Below are 12795 nucleotides of genomic sequence, written 5' to 3' on the forward strand. Positions count from 1 at the left end.
TCGATTCTAAATTATTTGTTTGATTTGATATTGAATGACCTTTTAATATACGACGTTTTTTGCCTTAAGAGTAATGGAAATAATTTAAATTAATACAGAAATAATAATAATTTATATTCTTAAAAGCGAGATAAAAATATCAGTTATTATATATGGATCAATTATGTAAAAGGCTAACAAAGGGAAAATGTTCAATATTAAAACTTAATATGTCATGTAAATTGGGGGTAATTGAAATGTACAACCAATCATGTAATACTAGGAAACTATTTTGACTCAAGCTCAAAAATTGAAGACTTGCCTATTATTTACTAGTGTTATATAATATGAGTTTAAGATTTATACAATGTCATTATAAATTATTTTTTACACCATCAAGATATTTAAAAAAATTATGAGTAAATATTCTTAAAATATTAAAATTTTACTAAGATACATTACATGAACTACATTAATGCCAATCAAGACTTTGTCTTTATTTTGTCAGAAGAACAAGACAAAAAAAAAGACTTTAATTTTGTAAGCCCAAGAACAGACAAATCAAAAGAAACAAGAAAAAAACTGTAATGTAAATGCAAAAACAAAAAAGTTGACTACTACTTCAAGCCAAAAATTATATACCAAACACATTTTAAAACTTCACCCAATTTTTCACTACTCACAATATTTTTAGAAGTTGTGTTTGGAAGGTAAAAATTGGCAGTAAAACAAGGATTACTTTTCTTTCCCATTTGTACACTAAAACAGAAGGTTTCCAATAGTATTCTCAATGGGGTCTTCTAATGTTAATACTAGGTTCTAATACATATAGATACAAAAAGTTTCAGTTGTAACAAAAGTGTATCCTGAAGCAAACCTATGCGCGGCTCATGTATTGTCCATTTCTAGTATCAACCATAATTTCCTCTCCTCTATTTATGAATAATGGAACGCTAACAATTGCACCGGTATCGAGGGTTGCTGGCTTTGATCCACCTGCCACAAAATACAGATCATATTGACAACCAGCTATGTATATTTGGTATCATAGTGTAGCTATATGTTAGGAAGAAGAGGGTCAAGAATATCAACCGTTGACACTGAGACGACCAAAAGACATGGATGATATATAATGTTATACCCCTATTAGAATCGAATCATAGGGACATAAGATCTAGTTCAAAGGCGTGAAGCGTTTATGCCTCTGAAATCTCCTTCTAGGACTTCCAGTTCAATGGTTCAAGCTAGTAAACAGTAAATGATTACCTTGGGCAGTGTCACCTTTGACGCCTGGATCAACGTCCACCACTGTCAACTTTACTGTTATAGGCAATTCAAAGTCGATCACCTACAGAAATATTAACCTTAGCTTACTGATTACGATAACAAAAATATATGAAAGAGATTGCTTCTACAAGAAAAACTGCAGGATCAATGTGAGAGACTGAGATTCCCAATTGAAACTTATAAAGTAGAAAAACAGAAACTGCATACACTTGAAATAAGTTCAGCATTGGAAAATACCTTCCCGTTCCAGAAAAGCAAACTGCAGTCCATGCCCTCTTTTAGAAACTTTGCTTTATCTCCAACTTCTTTTTCATTTAGACGATATTCTTCATAAGAGGTCTGCAACGAAATTGCCCCAAAGTTACCATAGAATATACAGTGAGTATATAATGGGGGATCAGAAAACAACCAAATTCTAGGTCATCCTTCGAAAAAGTGGGCAAGGAAAAGGAGAATTGGAGGAACTTGATCCACATTCCACACGAGCAATGTAACCAATAAAGACATTAGAGAGCCACATTAAACTTCTTCTTTTGTATTTTTATAGGTATTTTGCCTATATGCACCAAGAAGGTACATATATTTACAGAAAAAAAGGACTTTCACATCCCTTGAACCATGAAGGGAGACCACCAAGTTAACAGAAGTATTTAAATCATTTTCCTGTTTCGGATCACACCAAGCATACAAAAGAGTAAAACTCTAAATCCTGTGAGATGCAAAGCTATTCCTCTATTCTTATGAAGCATTTTAACCTGTCAGACTAGCATAGCTCAATCGGGATAAGAAAGGGCAGAGCCGACAACTTAAGGGACTTATGAGGTGTAACTATAGATCAGATATTTAGAACTTCACCAAAACCAAATAAATTAGCCGAACCTTGATGCCCACACTTGTACATGCTACAGCGCCTTGAATTTGGGTCTAGTTTTATGTGCCAAAAGGGTAAGATGAAATACAAAATCTCCATAATACTATACAGGCTAAAGATTAATAAATATAAAAGTAGCATCTTACACTTCAAAGGCTAATAGTAGGAAAAAGAGAATCGCTGCTACAGTTAGGTATAATCCCTCAAGTAACCAAGTCCATGGACTAGAAGATAATTGCTGCCAGGTTTATGCTAGTTCCTTTTCTTTTTTTCTTTTGGAAGGAAGGAGGGAGAAAGATAGCAGAGGGTCACTTCAACAGATTGGGATATGGGATCTCTATAAAAGTAACCTGCATAAGCATGCACACTCTATTAAAAGTTACTGTACTTTACCAGATCCATGAAGACATACTGGGCACCATCCTTGTAGGTGAATTGCTTCGTCTCCTTGTAGATATTTGCCTCTTCTATCTGCAGGGATATTTGAATGTCAACTGAAATTTAAAATCATATAAGCAATGACAACTTGGTTGAGAAAAAGAACTGATGTCAAAATTGCAGGTCCATTATCAATGCAATAGATCTGACAGTCTTTCAGTAGATTGTAATGTATTTTATGTTCTAAAACAGGAAGGAAAGGAACTTCCACACTGCCTCCGACAGACTTTCTATTGCCTGGTAAAAGTCGAACAACAAAATTAGTTATGGCATTCCTATTAAAAGGAGCTTGCACCACAGAGTTAAGAATTCCTGCCTTTATTTTCTGAAGTATGGTTGTATAATTCATGATTTAATGCTACCATTACTTCAGTCAACAAAAAAGAGATGAGAATATTAAGCCAGATACACAATGTAAATATAACAATTATTTGAGTTGTATAAATGAAGTTTGAGGTTGTACATCCTTGTTTTATATCTTTCATTCTCAGTCCTAGAGTTTGTAGTAATCCCTAAATTGAGAAAAGGTAAATGACACTTTCCATTATGTCATAATTTGATTTCCACCTTGTAGGGCCGAAAGCAAACTAATAAACTCTCATGAATCATGATACATATCTTACTTCAGCACCATTCTATAATTTTGCATAATCCGACTGTGGGTCTTATGTGATTCACTTCTTTCATTCTATAGCATCTGATGCCCCTTGACAACAAAAGCAGGGGATTCATTTAATATTATTTCTTTAGTCAATTCATAATGTGCATTATTTTTTCTCCTCAGAATAACTAATCCATCTCCAACTAAATGAGCTCTTACTCGAACGAGAGACTACATGATGAGCATGATTTTTCCCACCTTCCAGGAAAAAAGCTATATGCTAATATGATGACTACAGCAGCTGCATTACTTTGTCAACGTTCCTCCAGTAACCTGCATCAGCGCCAGAAATACTTATTTTCTCCTTCTCAAAGAGCCCTATAATCACCAACTTCATCACGACATTTAAAACCCAGTTTGTCCCTGCTCATGCTACCATCAGTATCATCATGAACACAAGCCAATGTCATTTGTTCACCACAAGCTCCAGAACATCTCAATGACTGGTCAACTGGTTGTATATACAAGTTGTGTTTCTTATATACACCAAAATAGAAAGCCTTAAAAGTAATATTCAGTATTCACAAACACAGTAGTCTCAACACAGCATCTTCACAGATTGGTCAGATACCAGTACCATCAGCCATGCCGTCAACATGAAACTTCCATCAATTCAAAATCCATCAACTTCCAACCATTGTACATACAGAATCTTCTCAAACATTTTCGTTCTCTCTGGTATGATATCTAATCAAGAAATTTTGAGTGTAGAAACAAAAACCATGACATGTATTTTGAGTTTTTGACATCTAATCTATCAAGCAGACACCCTTCGAGAGATCGATGGTCCAAATCTTCACCACCAACTTCCAAAGATACTCAACTAAATAAGAACATCAATGAAATTTTTTTTTGACTACCTACTTATCCATAGTGGCTTTAAGTCCTTTCATCTTTCATTTGTATTAAAAGTTACTTCTACAATTTCAGGTGTGACTACAATGATTATAAAAGGAAAATATAAAGTTTGACACTTTTCTTAAGGAATTCTCAGAAGAGTTAATACAAACAGGTTGCTAAGGATAACTGGATGGAACAATTTGTGGAGTTAAGCTAATATCTAGCCATAAGATGGCAATTCATCTGTTGCATCACTAAAGCTCAGAGATGGAACTGCAACCCCTAACAAAAACTTTACCAAGATCAGCTAACACTCAAAAGAAAACTCTTTATCACTTATAGAAGGTTAACTGGATAATTTCCGCAATCATCTTAACACTCAGAAGAAGACTCAAACTAAAGTGATTTTCAAAAGGTTACCAACTATTTTATTTCAAAATATATGGCCCATTCATAGTTTCTCAGTTTGTTTGAAGGTACTTGACAACTTCAATTGGTTGATTACAAAAGAATGGCTCGTGCTACATAACAAGTTCTTGTTGTAGATGACATGAATGTGACATTGTGGTGTGACCTTGGCAATAAAATCCACTGGAGCATATAAACATATAGAGTAAGAGAAAAAAGCATAGTGGTTCCACAGATATTACCTTACTTCCAGCTCGGAAAGTTTTCTCAACGCTGTTCCCTGTTACATAGTTGCGCAATGTGGTCCTCACGAATGCAGCCCCTTTCCCAGGCTTTACATGAAGAAACTCTAAACACACCCAAATGATAAGTATTATCAAACAGTAAAAAGAGTCAACCAAATTTTAGGTGTACTCAATACCAAACTATTCATATATATGTATTTGTATTCAAAAAATCATCTGTTTTTGACTTCTGCTTTATGGACTACAAGTAAAATAACAGTCTATTGTACAACGCTACACAAGTGTGAGCTTATCACAGTCCCAGAACATTGTCTTGGTAACCTATATAGAAATCTAAACAGCTAAACAAACAGTTTATAACAGTTAGCATACCCTAGAGTGTGAGTGGACCAACAATGCTCTAAGTAAATTTAGCATAATCCAACCCTTCGGGGTGGTCCAGTGGTTTGGGCTTGGGAATTCCATGTTGGAGGTCTCAAGTTCGAAACCCCTTGTGAATGAAAGCAAGGGTTTACCTTCCTGGTCGAGCTTGTCGCACCGGGACTACCTAGTGCGGGTTACCTCTTCTATGTGGTTTGCGAGCTACTCCATAGGAGCAGAGGTTTTACCCTGTGCCCACCCAAAGGGTAGAGACTGCAGGTTTTCCTTGTCATCATATTATTTTTTAGCATAATCCATTCATTTGTTCGTTCATTGTAATCATGAAACCTTACACTTCACTCGGAATCCTCTAGTTTGTGTATTTTCTGCAGTAATTATCACGTTATCCGGGTCAATAGGATAATTATGGTTGTCAATTACACATGGCTATATAATTTCAACATAACAAACTTTAGCAACTTCCATAATGGTAAAGAGTATTGCAAACTTCACTTCTTTAAAGATTAATTACTTGACTTTCTAAAGCCCGAATTTTCACAACCTACTTAATAGAGCTAATTCACAACCCCTTTCCTTTACTTGTGAAAAATCAAACAGACACTTAGCATAACCAAACAATAAAAAAGCTAAAATCACAAACAATGCACTATGAGGAGGGGAATCTTAGTAGTACAGTTGGTTTGGCTACCAGAATTTTCACCCCTATCCCTCAATTTTCAGGCAGAAAAAACTATAATCATCATGTTGGGTTATTAACGAAGATAATAAAAAATGGGGAGTGGTCATTTAATCACCTATAACCTTGCAAGGAGATCCATCCACTTCAATGTTGCTGCCCACTTTAATATCATTGCTGGAAAACGCGAATATCTCTGGAAAAAAAAAAGGAAAACTTTAAAACACCCATAAAAAGTTTTGAGTAGAAAAAAACAAGAACATTGCCATAGTCAACTAAATAATACTACTCCGACAGAGTAAGAATTAGGGGAAGCTAAAAGTTACTTACTTGGGAAGCAGTGGGATGTTCTGCGGAAAATGGAGGTAGAAACAAGAAATGGGTTTGATGAAATAGAGGAAGAAGAGGAGAGTGAACACGAATTGGGAAACAGAGATAGCTTGAGATTAGTGAGTCCCGCCATTGCTGCTCTGCAAATGGACTATAACATTCCTGTCTGTTATAGATAAGTAAATTATATCTATTACTTCTTCGACATTCACTCAATTGGAAAATACAACTCGGCCCCAATTATGAATTTATTTGTGATAGTTTAAATATTATTTTATTTGATTAAGTAAATTTAAATACGCTCTCAATTTTGTAATAGGAGGAAAATATATTTCTAAATTTTCATCAAATATTATAAAATTTAAGGTATATCTGTTATTAAATTCATTGATTGAGTGGATAGTCCATAAGGTTGGTACATGAACAACCATCCATATTCACTAGATTCATGAACCGTTTTGGATAAGAATGTATCAATTTATTATGATACTTAATATGATGACTTTTGGAGTGATTTCTCACTCTATAAATAGGATTGTTCATTCACTATTGTATGATATACAGATGAGACTTACATACACTTGAATAAGAAGAAAATTCTCCTTCTTCTATCTACTTCTCTTGTCTTCTTCTCTTATGATTATATTCTTATGAGCTTGATTTTATAACACGTTATCAGCACGAGTCTCTATCTAATTGAGAGTGAGTTCTTGTTTTTCTTTAGCTCATATTTTGATTGATCTCGTTATGAAGATCAAAGTATTATATGCATAAAATCAGGTATGTATTTTCTAAAAATATTATATGATTTAGAATAAAATAGTATTCAGTCACTAACAATTATCAGGAACCGAAGACATATACTACTATTGATTGAATATGACATGCTATACAAAACTTCTTAAATGGAAGAAGGTATAAAATTTTAATAGCATGAGTTTGAATATTATTTTGATTGTTTTGAAAGACTCAAAGAATAAATCATGTTGTACTTCGGTTTATTATACCGTTGGTTAAGGATTAGACGATGGATTCAAGTTTCATCGCACCAAAAAGGTAAGACATCAGGTTAAAGTCCGGATGCACCATAATGAAAAATATTTGAGGATAAGACGATAGATTCAAGTTCTATCGCACCAAAAGGGTAAGACATCAATTAGAGTTTTGATGCACCGTGATTGGGTTCAAGTCCCATAGAATTATGGCGTAACACGCCTTATATGGGTAAGACATTGAGTTTGAGCCAATGCACCATAGCGATGATAAAATGATGACTAAGAAAAATAATATATTTTTGATGAAATGTCTTGAAATTCATCATATTGAATTTGCTCCATTCCTTGAAAAGAATGTGGTAGCAACATGTGATAACTCTGAAATCCGCCTGTTGACTTGCTCCATTCAATCATATGAATGTGGTAGCAGTGAATGATTAGTCTGAAAGATGACAAATAATTAATGATATGAATAAGGGCGTGGAGGGACAGAATTATAATAGTCATCATTGTGGTAATGATAAAAGGAAGAACACTATGAGTTCTTCAAATAGTCCTTAAAAATGTGAAGGCAATTTTTATTATCAAAATGGTATGAAAGGTCATTAGACTTGTGAATGTTGTCAACCCAATAATTTGACAAGTTTATAAATCCTCTATCAAAATACAAGAAGATAAAGTGATGGTACACTTGATCTTTCAAAGTGATGTTGAGGTGTGTCATGGAAATATGATGAATTTTAAAGCCATGACAATGTGCTTATAATGCAAATTTATGAAGTACATATAAATAATTAGTCCATTCCTTGAAGAGAATGTGACTTGTGATGAGTATCGTGAATGCTCGACCATTCTATAAGAGAATGGGTCCAGATGTGATAAAATCATTATGGGTTGGATATATGCCACAACTCACCTCTATGGAAGGTTTGAGAAAAAATGATATATGTCACTTCTCATCTCTACGGAAGATTTGAGAGGAAATAAATTTTATTTGGCAGAAATGGCTAATTGTATTGTACGTTTTATACGTCACTATGGTATGTTTATTGTGAACTACCGAAAGGGCAAAAGAAAGAAATAGTTCTTGCCTATAAGGGTTGTGGTCATTATTGTGTGGCAATACAAATTTGTCATTGGTTGTGTACCTATGGTACAACAAAAGTAAAGCAAGAAAGACGTCTTGCTCGTAATGATTTTGACCATGACAATAATAATATAATTTCCTCCTTGAAGGAGATGCTCACCATAGGGATGGTGTCATGCAATATGTGATAGTACACAAAATTAATTGCAAGCTCTAACGAGTTGTGCTATTATCAGAGGAATAATATTGGGGTTGTAGTAAGTCTCAAAAGAAACTTTTTAAGTTTCGGGTGAATTGAAAATAAATATTGAGATTATAAATCACTACAACCGAAGAGGGTTATAAATGTTTATGTAAAAGATTACCCCACTTTTCCTCTTGTTTGTTCCATACAAACATGTACATGCTGATGAAATCACATGTAAAAGTAAATTATAAGTGTACTAAAATAAAGATCAGTTGGCATGACTGGTTGACCATTCCGATTAAATGTGATGCAAACGTGATTGAGAATTCAGGTGATTTATATGATGAAGAAATAAAGATTCTTCAAGAATTCTCTTGTGTTGCTTGTTCTCTTGATAAAATGATCATTGTACCAGCTAAGGTTGGGATTGTAATCCCCTAAAATTTTTGGAACATATAAAAGGGTGAATATGGGCCCGTTTACCTGTCATGTGGATCATTTGCAACTATATGATTGATGCATCTATGCGATGGTCACATGTATTTTGTTGTCAACTTACAAATTGGTTTTTGTAAGGTTGTTTGCTCGAATTGTTAAAATTAAGAGCACAGTTCCAAACTATGAAATTATATTGATAATGCTGGTTGATTTAGCAGAAATTGTAAGCCTCCAATTATAGCTAAATCATGGTTATGAGAACAAAACTCCCAAATAAGATTTGGTATGAGATAATTCTATTTAACATGTAGCAACACATGTATGCATCAAACCAACAAGGTGTCCCTATTAAAATTGGTTCAGGGTCAGGAACCATATAATTTTCATCTAAAATGTTGAATGTGCGGTTATGATTTTAATTGCTCCACCACGCACAAAGATGAACTTCCAAATAAGGTTGGAATGAATATTAGATTTTCTAACATTAGGGGGAGAGATGATTGACATCTGAAAATTATGTGTGAGGTTAATTATGAATTATTTAGATCCTCGTTAAATAAATATGTGAACTTAAAGTTTAAGGGATAATTCAATTGCATAATGTTGCAAATCAGTTGCCAGATGAATGCACTGACCCTCTGATATAATTCAGCTGCAAATGCTCCAATGTGAAGTCCTTGAAGGACAGAGTCTATGATACGCCGGAAGCGTAATAGACCAATCGATTCCAAATATAAAATTCCTTGAAGAAGGAAGGAGCAAATGATCAATATGGTCATGATAATGAGGCAAGTGCTATAAAAGAGCACATTGACATAACACTTCATAAAATCTTGAAAAAGGTTCAGGTACCTGAAATAATGAAAAATGAAGAGATCTCGATAAGTTATGTCTTGTTGGAATCGATATCAAATAACCGTCGACGGTATCTTTGATATGAGGTAGCGCTCAATGATATAAATTGTGACGAGGATCTTGAATTCAAATCTGTCATATAGTGTGGACAGATAAATGGTTGGCCAAGTAAAATGCACAATTCAAGTATATTTTGTTTCACTTAGAAAAGTGACATTTTGGACTGGTAGTCCATAAATCAAGGTATAATGTCAGTGGGGTACAAATAAATTATTATGCGATAGTATAACCGTAAGATATCAAATACGGTTTGTGCCTTGGGGCATAAAGGTTTATCGCAAAAATCCTGACATTATTGGAGATGTTTTCTCCTTTGGTGGATGCAATGAGGTTTGTTTTGATCTGGCAACATATGAAAAACTTGAATGCATGTAATGAATAATTGTAATGTCTAGCTAGACAATGAAGGTTATATGAAAATCTTTGAAACGATCGAGGTGTCTGAAGCATATAAGAGTTTGAAAGAAACTTTTTCAATAAAGCTTCAAGAATCCTTATATGGATTGAAATAGACAAGGAAGAAAATGTCCTTGTATTTTTATGAAAAGATCTTGGTAAGATAAAATTTTGTCTTGACCTACAGATTGATAATTTGACAAATGAAATATTTGTCTAACAGTACACATACACTGAAAAATTTTGATGCAATTTTATATGGATAAATCGCATTAATTGAGTACCCCAATGATTATGAGATCACTTGACATAAATGATGATTCAGTTTGATCTCAAAAGAAGGATGAAGAGTTTCTTGGTGATGAAACTCTATATCTTGGTGCAATCAGGGCACTAGTGCATCTTACTAACAATATTTGACCAGATATTTATTTTGCAGTTAATTCACTGGCAAGATTCAGTTTCTCCCCGATAAAAGGACATTGAAATGGTGTTGAGCACATGATTGAATATCCTCGAAGGAACATAATTATGGGCTTATTCTATTTCGAGGAATTCAAGACAAAATTGATTGTTTATGCAGATGCAGAATATTTATCTGATCCGCATAAAGCACGATCTCAAACACGCTATTTGTTTTCATGTGGAGGCACAGTAATATCCTGGCGATCAATGAAACAAATGTTGCTATGCAGAAATAAAAGTCCTCTATGAAGCAAGTCGAAAGAGCGTCTGGTTGAGATAAATGACACACCATATTCAAGAAATGTGTGGGTTTTCTTTGAAAAAGAATATACCAACCACAATGTACTAAGATCGGAGACATCATCACAAGAAATTAAGTGATGTTTTAATCAAGGGGAGTATAATACGCGTTGCACTCTTTTTCCCTTGACCGAGGTTTTTTCCCACTGGGTTTTCCTGGCAGGGTTTTTAATGAGGCAACAAATAGTGCGTATCAAAAGATATGTGTACTCTTTTTCCTTCACTAGAATTTTTCCTACAGGATTTTTTCTAGTAAGGTTTTAACGAGGCACATTATCTATGGACATCCAAGCGGGAGTGTTATAAATTCATTGAATGAGTGGATAGTCCATAAGGTTGGTGCATGAACAACCATCCATATTCACTAGATTCATGAACTGTTTTGGATAAGAATGTATCTATTTATTATGATACTTAATATGATGACTTTTGGAGTGATTTCTCACTCTATAAATAGGATTGTTCATTCACTATTGTATGATATACAGATGAGACTTACATACACTTGAATAAGAAAAAAATTCTCCTTCTTCTATCTACTTCTCTTGTCTTCTTCTCTTATGATTATATTCTTATGAGCTTGATTTTATAACAATATCTAAATTTAGTTGAATTAGTATATAAATATTTTTAAGATAGTTTGGAGACGAATCTAATGGCTTACCCTAAGCTTATTGAAAACTAGAAAAATATGCCGTTTAAAAATATTTAATTTTGGTCCTACAGTTTTGAAAATATATAAAATAGTCCCCATCTTTTTAAGTCTTAAAATAGTTGCACCTTAATTATATTGGGATTTGGAGGTGTTTTAGTAGGCGTTTGGTCATGCGATATTATATTATGATATAGTATTGTGAGATGGAATTAGCGTTTAGACATGTGATTTTACGCTGATTTCATCTCATGATTCCATATAATGAGATGTGATTTCATATTCTCAAAAAAACATGATATGAAATTACATGGTTATTTCATATCATGATTTGAGATATTTTAATACAAAAATTGATCCACAAGTTTATATTTTGTTAAAACAATCCCACATTTATATCTTTTAACAATTTATTTCATATGTAAAATAAAATTTATAATCACATCATTACTTTTTAAAATTTATTATTCTCACCGGCGGTACAATTTATTATTCTCACCAACATAAAGTCATTTTAACTCACACCAGCCGATTGTTAAAAGTGATGAAATATTTATGGTCTATAAACATAAAAGTATAGTTGCGGATGATATCGATCAACATATGATTCAAAGTAACAATGTCGGTTCGTCTTCTCAGTCAAATGATCGAGAAGTGCAAGTTCAACTTGAGGAAATTATCCGTACTGTGTGTGAGGATTATATAAAAACTAGTAAACTACAATTTTAGTTCAAATATTTTTATTAAATTAAAGCTAGATGAAACAATTACTTAAGTGGAGAACAAATACCTTTGTAATAATTTACTATGCGATTTTATAATATTTTATTTGATAAGATTGAATAAACAATGGAGGCTATTTTAATATTTACAATTTATGAGATTTTTATTTTTATGAGAAAATATACAATACAAAAATTTCATATCGCATAATTAAGCAAAACTTTATTTTCATCTTATAATTCTATATCATGATACAATATCATGATTATCGTATGGCCAAACGAGCGTTGGCTGGTAACTGATAAGACCTTTTGTTTATTATGTCTTATAACAAAATATGTTAATAAGTATATGATGATTACTAGAAGGATGAGAGGAGATTATAAAATATTGAAATTGAAAGTCATGATATGTATAATGATTTAGTTGAAAGTGTGATAAAAAGAATTTTGATCAATTTCTTAAAGATGTATTTTTGTAATATATTGATATGAGAAAAGTGTAATTTATAGTATTTTTAA

General features: G+C 33.1%; 1 protein-coding gene across 1 annotated transcript; it reads right to left on the bottom strand.

Annotated features, from left to right (window-relative positions):
* Window positions 1–629: 629 nt before the first annotated feature.
* LOC107002794 (elongation factor P-like) lies at window positions 630–6323 on the bottom strand. Its single transcript, XM_015200962.2, has 7 exons — window positions 6117–6323; window positions 5905–5982; window positions 4727–4833; window positions 2531–2608; window positions 1504–1605; window positions 1246–1327; window positions 630–975 (listed from the first exon to the last, which is right to left on the bottom strand). Exons 1-7 carry the CDS (start codon window positions 6247–6249, stop codon window positions 857–859), a joined length of 699 nt encoding a protein of 232 aa, XP_015056448.1. The 5' UTR covers window positions 6250–6323; the 3' UTR covers window positions 630–856.
* Window positions 6324–12795: the final 6472 nt, after the last annotated feature.

The sequence above is a fragment of the Solanum pennellii genome, chromosome 10 (assembly GCF_001406875.1).
Source record: "Solanum pennellii chromosome 10, SPENNV200".
Classification (NCBI taxonomy): Eukaryota; Viridiplantae; Streptophyta; class Magnoliopsida; order Solanales; family Solanaceae; genus Solanum; species Solanum pennellii.